A 15,762-nucleotide genomic window follows, 5' to 3' on the forward strand; every position below is an offset into this window, starting at 1 on the left:
TAGCTGTGCATTCCTGTATCTTTAAAATAATATGAATTCCCGAAGCATTGCACTGAAGGTAAAGTATTTTGACATCTGATTAGCTCTCACAGAGTGAAAACACTGGTGTGAGGTTAATCACTACAGTGTGTTGACTTTTACTATTAGTGAGTGAACTCCCATGATTCTTAGCGGCATTTGTTTTTGTTTCGGATGTGTGTAAACAGTTGTGATATAGTTCCCCTCCAGCAGGGGGAGAGACTGTGATCTTTAAAAAATGCATCGCAATAATCATCATAGTTAAGCAGGTTAGCTATTAAAGCCCTTTCAAGTTAACAGGAAGACTGACTGGACAAGAGCCACCATTTAACCCGGAATCCATCAACAATGTAACGTTCTGGTTCTGTATTTTTCTTCAGAAGTCAACAGGATATTTTACACTAAAAAAAAAAAGAAATCCAATGACATACCAGAGTAATACCTTAGAATCACCTGGGAATTGTTATGCATATTTGACTTTTAGATATGTATTTAAAATTGTGCCATATAATCATTTCTATCATATAGAAGATTCTAGAAAGGATTTACATACACGACTTCTACAGTTAATTTATCATGCATTAAGTGTTGTCTTTATAGCAGTGAAAAACCGCGGGCAGTTCCCAGGCAAGCTGTTGCTCACAGAAATTTCCACACACAGAGGACAGACACCTTTACTCTGCTCCTTACTGCCACTGATGGAGAAGGTGAGCATGTGATCAAGATTCCGAAGAGTAAATGTTGCACCCAAAGGAAACAGCCAAGTGACCCAAATACATTAATTACTGCTTAACTTCAAGTCACTTTTAGATGTTTCCACCTGCCACGCCAAATGACACTGACACAAATAACAAACCGATTAACTCTTGCGACAACGAGTGACTATCTATTAATTCTCAGCTATTGATGTTACCTGACGCTGACTGATACCATTAAAGGTGTGACTTATTTGTACCATCCCAAAACACTGGCATGGTTTTCGCGAACTTGAGAATTTTACATAGTACACTTCACGGCAAATTACGTGTCCAAGAATGTTTCCCTCCATATTCATCTGAATGTGATAATTTCCCCAATGGTGGCATTGACTTCAAGGAAATATATCTTTAGCTCCTCTGAGAAGATGGAAGACATCTTTATTATATTGTACGGGCACAGAAAGACGGCAAACCATGTGGCCCTTATCTGTTGGATGTGATGAATGGGTTTTATGGGTTGCTTTTAATGTGGACAACGTGAATGGCTCAAAATCCAATTTTTCTTATTTAGGCACGGAAGACATATGAATAATTTATATCTGAGGATAAGCTGTACTGAACATTTTATTTAAAGCACATATGTTATCAGGTAACATGTCCAATATTTTTTCTCTCCAAAACTAGGGGAATCTTTATGGTCTTTCGTGCGATGTGGTTGGGCCGATGTTACATGTGCACCTTCATTATACGCCGTTCAGCCCTCAGACGTGTTTTCCGGAATACCGCTCGCACGCCAAGATATTGCGTTTTCGCATTATCTCTTTCATTTCACATCCAATCAATTTTGCACTGGCAGTAAACCATTCCTCTACATGTGCTACTGTACGCGTTAAGAAGCCGAATAAATGCCAAAAGCAAAATGTAAGTGAATATGCAGAATATGTGCCATATTTTATTATACACAGTAGTAGCTAGAACACATTTTAATGTAGCACGTTTTTAATTAGGTTAAAACGTGATTCGACATTGTTTATTTTTTAATATTTGAAGAATTTCCAACTTCGTAATCTTAAAAAATAATTATTGTAAAATATTTTTATACTAATCAGTGCCATGACACCATTAAGTTTAAGATAACCTGGCAAACCTTACCAAAATACCTACATCACGTAAATTGAAAAAGGATTTTTACAGCTTGTAGAATCTGTCCCATCACAATGAGTATGACGCTTAACTGAAAGAGAACGCCGACATAATAAACGTGATCATAATAAGGTTGTTGAAAATGATACATTTTATTTTTAAATATTAATCTTGTTCTTAAAACTCCAACTCCAGCACGTAGTGAAATCTCTTGCCCTGTGACATTGTGCCCTAAATTGTCCTTTTAGGTAACTATGGTGACGGTATCATATGCTAAAAGGTATCATGCTGTGAGTGTGGCGGGGGGTTACGGCAGTGACAGCGGTATGTGAAACTTGAGGGTAACTCATCTCAAAGCACAAGGGGCAGAAAAACGCCAGCGACAAGCACCGGCCATCTGCAAGCTGACACTGGAAGCAAAGGAGGATCTTCGCATTTCCACCATCGTATGAGACGGCCTAGTGATTTTGGCCTTGTGCTAACACGTCCTCTGGAGGCCATGTTTTCCAGGGAAATTGTAAAGATGTGAGGAAATGAGTGAAGACTTTGGGAGAAGATACCATGCAGCGACTGCACATATAAAGTACATGTGGTGTTTTCATATGGAAAAACCCCCTTATTCATCTGTAAACTGCACAATATTTATAGATATTTATGATTACTGCTTAACGTTTTGTCTCATTATACAATTGTCTTGGAGCTATAGGAAAACGGGCATTTCAGTAAACAGTCTCCGAGTATAACTGATTAATTGGCTGGTTAGTTGGTTAGTTGGTTGGTTGGTTGGTTGAGAGGAGTAGACTTACTGAGCGACCTCCGATTTTCTGGACGAGCTTCCTTCGTAACGGGAGACTCTACACGTCTGAACAGGAATTCAGTGCTGTTCGATTTCCGGAGAGTGGTTTTCCCTCCTGGTACCTTTGACTTGAAAAACAAAAGTTTCATGTGCATCATTTATCTATATGTTCCAGGGAAAGAGAATAGTTATTATTTCAAAAAGCATACATTGCATGAAGCATAATGTAAATCTGATTAAGACAAAACAAGTGCAACAGGAGAGGTATAATCTTCTTTCCTGAAAGGGAAATTTACAATAATAAGTCAACAGGGGCTGGATTTTGAGAACATACCAGTGCTTCAGCTGTTTTCTTAATGGCATCGTGCCATTTGCATATTGTTGGATAATTGTCACCCTGGAGCAGGAACTCTTGTCCACAGCTGGTTGTAATCTGTTAATGTAAATAAATATGAACGTGGGTTTTAATGAGGTCAGGAGCTGTTCTTTTTGTTAACAAAGGAGGAGCTGGCCTGCACACAGGACCGCGAGTAGCTACGGCGACGCGCTGGGCTGTCATGTCGTCATTAGCGAGTGACGGCAGTGGGCCCAGTGCCAGGCAGCGCGTCATGCGGATGACGGGGACGTTTTGACAGCATGCTGTCCCACAGGCTGATTCAACTTTTTCAGCTTTATTTTTAGCAAAGTACAAATTGATCTGCAATATTTAAACACCATTCTGTGTCTTCATAATTATACTATTATAATTATATATGGATACAATTAATAATTGGGTCTTTTTGGTGCCTCTTCAAAAGCAATCTGACAAAATCAAAAATATAAAACGACTGATAAATCTCCAAACTTTTTCGTATTTATATGCGAGTCATTTATATATTACATTGTAGGGACCAAAGGTCCCCAAAATCTGACAAAAACCTGTTATTTTGACATTGCGGGGACCATTTTTTTCAGTCGCAGTTAAGGTTAGAACTGGGTAGGGGTTAGGGTTGTCATATTGGGATTAGAGTTTTCCCCGTAGAAATGAATGGAGAGTCCCCACAAAGATATAAGTACAAACCTGTGTGTGTGTTATATATATATATATATATATATATATATATATATATATATATATATATATAAAGCCAAAAGAACATAAAAATTAAAATCACCAATGAATAAAAGGTATTTGATCCCAACATGTCATGTGATTACATTTTACATCACCTTCTGTCCTGTCAGACATGTCAGACTCTGTTAGTTACTTATGTCTTTAATCTGCAGTGAATCTCGCGGCCACTCCGCCGCTCAGCACCGCCGCCCTCTCAGCCCCCGCGCCGCTCTCCCGTTTGGCAGGAAGCCCCAGCTGACACCGAGGTCCCCCGGTTAACAGCCCTCTCTCTCCTGCCGCCTCACTGCAGCCAGAAGCTTCCTTTGGAAGACTGTTGCTGCTCCCTACAGTTTAAAAGTGTCTTCTCCGTTTTCACATTCCTTTTCCTCCCTCTCTCTCTCTCTCTCTTTCTCTGGGCCTCCATCCCTCTCCTCCTCGTTTGCAGGAATCAGCAGAACGCGGTGGTTCCGCTCCAGTCGAGGGCCTCGGCTCGTAAATCGCGCTTGAAGAGCCACAATTGGTCGGTATCCGCGTACTTCCTGCTTGGTATATATGGCTTGGACAGCATTTCAAAACCATAATTGTACTTCGGATCATTAATGTCAATACCACCGGGGAAAAACTTTAATTATCGAGAATCCAAAGTCACTAAATGTACGGAAGGAAAAAGTTACAGGCCTGAGCTTAGGAACTCCAGGGCAAATGATCGTAACAGAATAATTTATCTCTCTTAATGATGCATTTTTCATGTTGAATTCATTCTTAAACAATCCTCAGTACCCCTAACCCTTACAAGACTGCACACTCTGTGTCCTTTTTCCAGGCTGCCAGCGGAAGCCAAGCCCGCCCTCACTGCCACTTTCCCGAGAGGGTAATCTTTTTCACCAACGCTTCTGCTCTTCAGAGAGGCCGCCAGGCAAAGCCGCTGCGGGCCGGGGCGACACGACGTGCGCGTGGTCCGCGTCCCTGCCCCCGACAGCAACCCCGCTCCTCAGCGGCGCAATCCGTGACATATGGTACTTTATTTGCAAATTTCATGTAAAGGTGCCCTTTCGGCGAGATCCGGGAATAATTCACAGCGACGCGGCAGAAGGTTATCACCTAGAAACTCAGGGGGGCCCCTAACTTTCTCCGACGCGCTTTACAGCATCACCCCGTGTGCATGTTCATTAACACGACAGGGACGCCTCCTCACTTACTCCATGTTTACTTAGTTTAAGGCTCTCCCTTGCCAGCAAAATCCTACCCAAGCTGCAGTCAGGATTTTATCTTTATCTCCACAAGGTTAACCGTGCTTATTTTTTCAAATGTATTTATTTTTGTTCCTTTTCTTTTATATGAAGCTCTCATCTCTGTCTGCAGCAGATACTTTCCTTCCAGCCATAGACATGCAAAGTAACAGAATTTGCTTATTTAGTTTGCGGGACGTCATTAGCTGTTAATTTCTCGCATAAACAGGAGGAGCGGTTCCAGTCCAGGCGCGTCTGTCAACCCTGCATTATATTTTATATTTTAAGCGTGACGTTCAAACCGGGGCGTTTTTCCTGGGGTGCCCTTCGAGGCCGGGGGAGCTCACGTCCCCTCAGCCTGTCACTCGATACTCCTCTGCGGAGCGACTTACAAAGCAGCGACGGCCACTCGACTGACGGTCCCTGGATTTATGTTACCGTCGGCTTTTAACGAGCCCATCCGAAGGACTGAGCATAAGTCTCTGTGTCTTACAGCTGTAGTTTAAACGCTCATTATTATTATTGCGTTAGATTAAATGACTGATTGACAGGCGGAGATAGATAGATAGATAGATAGATAGATAGATAGATAGATAGATAGATAGATAGATAGATAGATGGAGGAAGCTCAGTATTAATTATTATTATTATGGTGATTATTGTTATCATTATTAAACCCAAGTATAATAATTTTACTAGCCTATTATTAATTATGTGATATACTTACAGAATCTCAAAATATTAATGTCTAAAAATGCAAAACATATTGATAAATGTAGGCTAATGTAGCCTAATATAGGCTATTTGATTGGGAATGTATTATGTCGAATGTATATGGAGTGATTGATCGTAAAATGACGCTCACACTTTATTTTCGTCTCTAAAACGCGCTGGCACGACTGTCCGTTTGCCGCTTAAATTAGATGGATAATTTTGGTGATGTTTGCATGGAGCTAAACCTAAAAAAATCAGGCAGGTGAGGTATCTGTGCATTCAGTGATGGATAATCGAGGGAGATGAAATTTGACGAAATCTGACTGGGAAAAAAATCGCACACCGCCGTTTCTATATTAATGACATTTAATTAATGCTGCGTAAAAGGACTTCGTTTGGTTATTTTAAAGAACGCATTGCCTTCACTATTCGCCGACTTTGTATATGCTTTCTGCGCTTGTGTTAATATACATGTCCAGTAACTGTGTATACTTCAAATGATGAGTCTTAGTGATCCTGTTTTACGGAAAAAGGGATATGAATTCAGAGAAGCAGTACAGCACTTATCTCGAAGTTCCACATCCAAAACCACTTTCTAAATTACTATGCCTGTTTTCTCCCCTTTCTTTCCCTTCCCTTTAAATCTCCCTTTTCTCTTTGTTCCCTCCAGCATAATCAGATTGGGAGTATCATATTAAAGTGCAGACCACAGGAAGAAAGTAAAAAAAATGTCAATCAGATATGCAGATTGGTCTATCGCATCTCTGCTTTACTGACACATAATCTGATCCCGTCCACGGTCTTATGTGTTCCTCGTCATTGTGCTTGAGTTACAGGGAAAGTACTTTATAGCGGATGAATTCAGATGGGACAGAGTGCCAAATGCACAAAAAGCCGCTCCGTCCTCAGTACACGTATTCGTTTTGTCATGACGTTTGTATCATATAAAGTTCTTCGATAAAGGGAAACGTTAAAAACATACGAAAATATGCATACATAAATGCCAACGTGTATACGTGCGCTTACGTGTGTGTGGGTTCGAGGTGGGCGTGTGAAAATAGAACAGAAAATCCGCTATGGATGTTTAGGCACCTGACACAATGTCTTGGTCAGACAGACATGGACGGAGTTAGCAGGATCGCTGCTGGGTCGGTCAGCGGCATTAGGCAGTAAATCACAAGGGCCAGACTTTCAAAGAGGACACCTGTCGGGGAAATAGACTCTGAGGGCTTAGTGGTGAATGAATACACTTTTCCATCTCTCAGGAGCTACAAGTCGTTCCCAGGACTGACCAATTTAAAGCCTAGAACATGAACAACATAGTTACTATTCGTTTTTTTTTGTTAAGGAATTCATTAAAAAAACACATTTGTACTTGGGTGTACTGGTCCATAATACATTTATTTCCTTTTCTGCCAACACAAGACTTACTTTATTCATTTCTGCTTTTTCACACGGCGCAAAGCGGAGTCACTAATTTTACTGATGTACAACGACACAAAAATGAGTTTGTTTCAGTCTTGCATGTCGAGTCCTTCTGTTCATTATCGAGTCCAAAATGGTTTCATATTTGTAAAAGATTTGGGCAGCTGGCGCAGTGATTTCCACGCTGCGAATTCACACGCTGTAACCCTATCTGGGCTGCACCTGGGCAGTTATTGTGTCAGGTGGCAAAAAGACACACTCACAGTGTGTGCGCGTGTGTGTGTGTTGCTTTTTTCGCAGTCTTTCCTTTTACTGCCATGCCAGCACCTGCCACCGTCACGGTTCCTCTCTGTCAGGCACCAGATCACCCCGAGGGAGCCCCACCCTCATCTCCGCTGTGATTTCCGGGAATGCCGGCTCTGGTGAGCCCACGCGTGTGCGTGTGTGAGAGTGTGAAAGGTCCCGCTGTTCAATCCATCCAGCCCGCCCACCTGCGTGTGCCTGTCTTCCTGCCCGGCCATCATCCCGCTAAGAACAACGACGTACGCCACGCATCCCCACCTGCCCTCGTTGTCGCTTGGTGGCCGTCCTCTTGGGCTGTAATTGGCAGCAGTGAGGTTACATGGAAGTACAGCTCATGCTGACGCCTATTGCGTCAACCTGGCCTGCCTTCCCTTCACCTGGCCTGCCTTCCCTTCACCTGGCCTGCCTTCCCATCATCCTGGCCTGCCTTCCCTTCACCTGGCCTGCCTTCCCGTCACCTGGCCTGCCTTCCCTTCACCTGACCTGCCTTCCCTTCACCTGGCCTGCCTTCCCGTCGCCTGGCCTGCCTTCCCTTCACCTGGCCTGCCTTCCCGTCACCTAGCCTGCCTTCCCGTCACCTGGCCTGCCTTCCCTTCACCTGGCCTGCCTTCCCTTCACCTGGCCCGCCTTCCCTTTACTGCTTTTTAAGAGTGCCTGTTCCACACCGCTGGCAGCCTGACACTAATTATACTACATTCATGAGTATTTCTGAAAGGCACAGTGTTTCATAGTCAACCTCTCACTTGGATGAACAGATTTTATGGATTGATGACTACTATAGATAAAAATACCTACATATCAAATTATTTTCAATGCCTTTAATAACAACACTACAGAAAATGTAACGTGATTCATTTAAATGTATTGATTATACACACTGGTTCTGGAATTTGGTTCCATTTACTGTTTGAAAATAATATGATAATTAACACATATTAAAGCAATCCAGGAATCCACAGCAATGAAAACACTACAGGCAGGAATTCAGATCTTAGTAAATCTCAGGGCTGTTTCGAGTCACTCTTTGTCAATGAAGACCAACAGACAGCTGTAATGAGAACCAAAAACCCTCCAGCCTCGGCCTGCCAATCTGGCAACCCTGAACACAGCCTCTCATTTGACAAGCCTGGCAACCTCAGCCCCAGGGGGAAGGATTCAAACTCTCAGTTCACAATGGCGGTTTTTAAATAGGTTTACACGCTACAGTATAGTCACTCTGGCACTGCAGGCATTTATCAGTTGAGATACTTTTTCATCTCGAATACATTTCTGATGTTTATTTTTTTCAGATACAATGAAAACTTAAGAAGTTGGGGCTTTACGTCTTCATGCAAAATTTACATTTAAGCTATAAATTACACTGTCACTGCAAATAAAAAAAAAAAACCTTTTTGTTTCAAAAACAAAAACTGTTTCTCTATATATTTAAATACATGTTAATAACCATATTCATATATGATATATGTCATTTATAAAGTTCAAGATTACATCCAGAAATACTAACGTCTTTCAGTGAGTTATAAAATGTATGTAGGTTTCTTTTCAGGATCTACACATCTAATCGTGGAGGCGCGACGTTACTACAGTAAGAGAAGTCATGCTTATGCAATTTTGTTGAATGGAGCTAAATACAACATAGTTAAATAGAGTAATGAATTAAATGTTCTTTGTACAATAGTATGAAGAGACAATGGGAATCTAAAGAAAGCGAGAAATAAAAACAGCTCTTAGAGGCCTGCCTTCCCCGTCTGGCCGTACTGTGGGCGTCAGTGTCACTTTGTACCAGTCAGTCATCAAACAGAGGCCAGCGGTGCAGCCAAATACCAGTTTATGGAGAAACACTTGGTTAGATGTTTACATTTTGTTCCCGAAGCAGAGAACCCAAGTAAAAATAAATGATGAAATCTTTAGCAATGCCCTTTAATGGCAGGTTTAACACTCCCTGCAAACATGTTTTTTTAAGGCGCGAGCCTGTAACAAAGCGCTCGGACAGACGAGGGAGTCTGCTTTAATAACTGAGAGCCAAGCGAATGAAACCGCAGCCGTGTAATCTCTCTGAAAGGACATGGTAAAAAGCAGGCAAAAGGGGCCATCTTTCCTCACAGTATATAGTAAAGTGTATGTTAAATGTCTAAACCTTATTTTAATTGTAGCTATTAATATTTAAGTACACGGAGTGCAAGAAAGATGAATAATATTTGCGGCTGAACATTTGCATTTTACTGTTAAATTAAACATTAATTACGCAGACGCACGAGGGGACAATATAACTTTGAAGATTTCAATATGGCAGAGTTAATTATTTCCAATTAGCAACAACATTTCTACAAAGATATATCAAACCTTTTAATATCACTGACTTTTTTCTTTTTTTTTAAATAAGCCAAGGAGAGTAAAGCTTCCTGTGTACATCATAGGTCCCAGTGGGGATTATGTCGTCCCACAGATCACACAAGTACCTGATGTAAAGGGGCAAATGCACACACACACACACACACACACAAAGCAGCGTCCTGAATATGTCACCGAGTATTTCAGGGACGTTGGCATGCTGCAAACTCAGAAGAGAAAAATCAAAAACAGATTACTATGTAGCTTTGGTTTGAAGTAAAACCCGGAGATCATTAGTTCCAGCAGCGAGGGAACGTTCCACAGGGCCGAGAATAACATGACGCTCCCTGTGTCATTACTGCACCCTCACTGCATTGTGGGTACAGTTGCTCTAGGCCCAACTTCTGCCTTAAAGTGGCCGCTTTGGAGCCCCCGTTTAATTGGTTAGCGGTTGTGAGCTTCAGGAATGCTTACCTTCAGAGTGGGGATGGGATGATGAACGTCACACATACTGTAAGGAGAGATCACAACCAGAACGGATTCTCTCTGAGCACGCATGCTGCTAAATGCAGTTCTAGTAAATGAGCACCTGCTTCAGAGAGCCCACAGCGGGATTTATGTACAGGAGATTTAATCTAATTCTGCTTTAGCCTATGCTTTTTTTTGTTATGGAGAATTTATCCGTGTGCTTTACACAGGCGGCCAGGCCCACAGACCACCTGAACCTTATTCAGAGTGACATCCCAACCCTAACCCCAATCCGAGCTGAAATGAAAACCAGACGTCGGGACCGAGGGACGGCATGAGGAACCGCGATTCATCTCACCGCTAACACAAAATTGGGAGTGGGGGCAACTGTCAGTGGCCGTCCAGGGGTCCTGTGGAAGGTCTCCCTTACCAGCCACTTGCGAAGAGAAAGAAATAAGGAAAGAAAGAAAGAAAGAAAGAAAGAAAGAAAGAAAGAAAGAAAGAAAAAGACTCATTAGCACAAGATCTTGTCAGTTTTGCAAAGTTTTTTTACGGTGCCCTAGCAGTGGTGTGAATGGTGTCTGCAAAAAAAACCCTCAACTAGTCAAGGCTGATATGAGAAATATATGTCTGCTAATGAAAAGAATATTTAACAAGAATATTTATATTGTACCAAGGATCAGCTAACCAGTAGAAAGAGGGAACATTTTGATCTTGGCCAAGGATCAGCTGACCAATAAGAAGAGGCGACATTTTGATCTGGGCCAAGGATCAGCTGACCAATAAGAAGAGGCGACATTTTGATCTGGGCCAAGGATCAGCTGACCAATAAGAAGAGGCGACATTTTGATCTGGGTGGTTATAAATAAATAAAAAAAAAAAACATGTAAATCAGAGGGAAGCGACAGGGACGGACAGGCATGTATGAGCAGAGGAAGCAAGTGATATGTGGCTCTGTCTTCATCCACTGGGCACTAATTAAATACATGGCCTGGAGGTTATGCCCCACCCCCTAGATGATGAGGCCAGATCCCGGCAGGGTGCCAGGTCGAATCCCATGAGACCTGTTAGGGGCGATCAGGTGGTAACGTGCAGGGACAGATGGCGGCGTGGGCCAGAGAGCACGCCTTCTTTTCCGGGTTTAGGCTGCCGCTAACAGGTATTATTCCAGAAACCCGCAAGCCCCCCCCCCCCCATTAATCTGGGACAGCCGGCAGCCATGCGTGGCTGATGTGGGGACAAATTCATCCCTGTGCGTGAGGGGGCAGAAAGTGCCTCTCGCTTAAATTGCGAATAAATTTTAATGCGCTGCGTTGGGGAGTGTAAAGTACGGCGCTCGGGTCGTTTGTGTCTGGGGGGGATGAAGAATTACAGCACATGAGCTTATTTCGTTGCTTTTCCTCCGTTGATTTGTAAATAGTTAATATCCTCTGAATACTGCTGCTGGCTCTAGTTTAATCACAGGTGGAGAGAAAAAGCAGGATCTCTGCCCCTTTAACTGCAAATATTAAACATAACACCGACAGCAACATGTGGAGAGTTTAGCCACGGATAGAACAGGCTAGATGTCGGACAATTGGGGGTGAACTTCACCAGGCTGTCTCTCTTTGATGCAGTCCCTCCCCTAGTCTGAAAGCAGTCTTTAAATGACCCCTGCCAGACATACGCTGTTCACACTGTCATATACCTGCTCACAGTCTGGGGACGCTTGTTTGATTCAGTAAAAATGTTTCAGATTTATTGGTTTCATAACAAAAATCCATTGATGAGCAATGTTTAGCATATTTGTATATATTTTCAGCAGACATTTTCGTTTTATGAAGTGACATAATTTTTTGAGTGACTCATTCCATTTTTTTTCTTGCCATTTTGCTATTAATTGCAATTGTAATCATTGTCTCACAAAGAGATGCTAAACTCAAATGTTTGGTGTTTTATGTTACTGCAAAGGTGTTACTAATTAAAAGGCACCCAATGAAACTGTTTGTCAATTAACATTTTAGAACAGCTCTTTTAGAACTATAATTTGGGTTTCATTTTATTACTACTTGAAATAAATTTTCACTTAAAACTACTGCTTGTTTATAATGTGGTATATATTTTTAAAAACAAGTAAAAATGTTACATTTTGTGAAAAAATCGACAGATTAGCAATATTTTTCTGAACTGACCAAGCGTCCCCAGACTTCCTGTGAGCACTGTACAGTCCACTTGGACTTCTCTGTAGTTCATGTGTAATTCTTTGCCAGGTTTTGCTCTTTTAATTTCCTGAGCTTGAATACTCACAATTCAGCATCCAGTTTCATCTTTTATGTGTAAGCCCACTTCACCGGTGAAAATTTATCCGATAAGTTTAATATTTTAAATCTTAACATAACTTGTTAGTGAAGTTGGTACAGCTAATTAGGAGCAAGGGTGTATGTGTGTGTGTCTGTACATGCACGTGTGTGTCTGTGCATGTGTGTGTACATATGTGTTGTGTGTCTGTATGTGCATGTGTGTGTGCATGCTTGTTCGTTTATGGGATGGCTGCAAAGACACAGGCCTCAGCAGCTGATCAGCGAATTTCAGGAAGCAAGATCCCCCCCCGCCCCCCCCCACAACCATCACGAAACGCATTACAGGCCCATTAATTGATTGATGTTGCCTTAACATGTAGGTCTCATAGAAGTGCAGGAATTAGCCGTACCCCTGGGCCAATTACGTGCCCCCCTTGCCGCTCACACCGTCTCCATGATGAATCTCAATCGATGCAAAGGCCCACAGGTGAAATGCCAGACCTGACTGCAGCTCACCCGTCGTGAATTCTAAGGACACGGACGAGCCCTGAGATTATTCATGACCGCCAAATGCCAAAGTACTAGTGGTGAAAGGGTGGACCCGCCGCGATTCGCATTTCCTGTGCGTCCGCGCGCCCTCGGGACGCGGGTAACCCGCTGTGGCCACGTAGCCTTTGTCAGATTGCATTTGATTTTAAAATACGTGTAACATTAGCTTAGCAGACGCCACTGATCTGCATGTGCGCGAGACGCTATCAGAAAGACAGCACTGATTCCACACTATTTCATATGAAATGTGGAAAATAGATGATACTGTCAGTGTTATCTTGGGGGTGCGCTGAAGATATATTGGTTTTATTTTCATTCAAAATTTATGGGTTTTTTTGTATCTCTTTAAATTATGCATTTTTTATTTATCAAAATTCACACCTTAAGCTGCCCGAACTTTTCTGGTTTGTTTGACTGCTTATGACGAATCTACGTATTTGGCCATTTATGTTATTTACAGAAAAACCTCGGATGCGAGCATAATTCGTTCCGAAAACGTGCTCGTAATCCAAATCACTTGTAATTCTAAACGATTAATACAAAATATAAAGTAAAAATACATAAAAGAAATTAACCTGTACTTTACCCTTAAAAGAATCATGGATGGTGTGAGGTAGACAAGAGAGAGGGTTATTTTGTAGGATGACTTTCACTATAACTAACGGAATCACTGCTATCTGTTGGTTCACTGGAATATTTTTCTTTTTGTGTGACTTTAACAAGGAACCTATCCAATGACAGCGGCATTTGCCTCTTTTTTGATTTCGTGGAAATGTGGACATTGCATTAAAAAGATTCATTGTTCGCACTGATACGCCCTTATTCAGGTGGAGCTTTTCTACTAAATTTTGACTGTACGAGTGAGGGACGACGACTGAGACTGAGCATGGGAAATGAATACCCACAATCCCACAGCAAGAGAGAGAGAAGAACCATCGGCTCAGTCGTGATCACACGACGCTCGGCAGACAAAGTGTATACATAATACTCATATTGCAAGTCCTCGCTTGATTATCAAGTTCAAATTTATAAAAAATTTTTACTTGTCTTTCAAAACACTCGCAAAACAAGTTACTCCGAGGTTTTACTGTATTTTATTTTATTTTTTGTATTTGGAAAAACTTAAGCAATTCCATACCCGTTCACAGTCTTAAATGTCAATGGTTATGTGTCAGGTTGGGGCGTATTTCCACTGCGTTTTATTTTCGATGCCCAAACAATCAGCAGCCTTCCTTTACAGCTCAGTTTCTCTGCTGCTAATATAAAAGCAAACTTACACTTTTTCATTCTTGTCAGATTAATTTCTGCTCCTACAAAAAGCGACACAGCAGCCGCTTCAGGTTTCTTGTGCTTGCTATGCTGGGTATGCTGTGCTGGGAGAGGCTACCCAGCACTGGGTGAACTGGGATTACTCCGTTAATAATGTATCGTGTTCCAACGCGCACAGCGTGACCTTTAATTACCACATGTTGCAGGCCATCGTAACCCCCAAGACCCCGACCAGATTTTACAGGCACCTAATTTAACCTGCTGTATGTACATGACCTTTCTCCTAGCCCTCAGTGTCACCATCTGAGCTTTGATATGCAGGACATCTGGTCTGGGAAGAAGCTGCCCTTGTGTCCATCTCTTGTCCGGGAGGACAAGATGTGACTTACACTAGCTGAATCCTCCAGAAGCCTCATAAATTCTATGTGGGCCAGGAGAAGAAAGCTCCCACATGCTCTGTCCTGCAAAAGACATCTTAAAAACAGTTAAATCAGCCATCGCAGATCGGAACAGCTCTCACAGCAGAATCGGTTACGATTTTGGCATATTCTGCTACAATAAGTAGTGAATAAAGCTTATATATTTATTGCCACAGCTGAAAAATTTCCAGAAGGGCATAGAAAATAGAAAACAACGCAGACTGTTTGTGAGACGGGTGACATAAGGTGGAGAGACAGTCTGCCCCAACTGCACGTCCCAGATCTGCTGTGTGGTTTTGCTCCACGCATCATGCACTGACTTGATGTTTGGGAACGCTTAACTCCGTGCGTTTTGGACAGACACATTAGCTATCGGACGTATGAGACACTGCGTCTGTTTGTCTGCTAACATCTGCACGCTGTTTCTGCATTAACGCTCGCCAAATACCGGCGTCTGCCGCGTGCCGAGCCCCAGCTACCTCGCACGGCTCGGTGCCGGCTCACAGGTTGCCGGGCCTCTCCTAACGGTTAATTATTTGATTCTTTATTCAGCTTCAAGCTGTTCTCTTTAAACGGAACGGCATCAGTGCAAATCCGCGCACCCGCCCCTGACATGTGCCGGTCCCGAGAAGAGCAAACCTTAGAGCCGTGATTTAGCCCAGCTGAAGAAAATGTAAAATACTGGTATTTTGCGTGGTTAGCTGTAGTATTGAGACACGTTTTCTAAAGAAATAGCTACCCATGCCCATTAGTGAGGTCATCAATCATTATCATGATAACTTGTTTATTTCTTATTATTGATCCTTTACAAATATTTTCCTAGGTATCTTAATTACTCTCAAGAAGCGCTCCTTTGGCCAGCAGACAACGCAAATAAGTCGATTTGCATTTCTGTGTTGTGCGCGTGTTGGCAAGCGACGTACGAGTCCAGATTGTAACCCCCATTTCTGCCTCCAAAACCTGCCTTGGAGGAGTGTCCACAGAGGGATTAGGGATTTAGTGGGGAAGGTAAGTGTGACTGCGAGCTT

General features: G+C 42.4%; 1 protein-coding gene across 2 annotated transcripts in view; it reads right to left on the bottom strand.

Annotated features, from left to right (window-relative positions):
* arhgap15 (Rho GTPase activating protein 15) overlaps positions 1-15,762 on the bottom strand; it is a 123,374-nt gene that overhangs the window by 65,707 nt on the left and 41,905 nt on the right. For both annotated transcript variants that reach the window (XM_048978498.1, XM_048978497.1), the window contains 2 exons: positions 2,990-3,088; positions 2,666-2,783 (listed from right to left, as the gene is read on the bottom strand). In XM_048978498.1, coding sequence (XP_048834455.1) covers positions 2,666-2,783; positions 2,990-3,088 — 217 coding nt within the window. The remainder of the gene's footprint in view (positions 1-2,665; positions 2,784-2,989; positions 3,089-15,762) is intronic.

This window comes from Brienomyrus brachyistius, chromosome 16, assembly GCF_023856365.1.
Source record: "Brienomyrus brachyistius isolate T26 chromosome 16, BBRACH_0.4, whole genome shotgun sequence".
Taxonomy (NCBI): Eukaryota; Metazoa; Chordata; class Actinopteri; order Osteoglossiformes; family Mormyridae; genus Brienomyrus; species Brienomyrus brachyistius.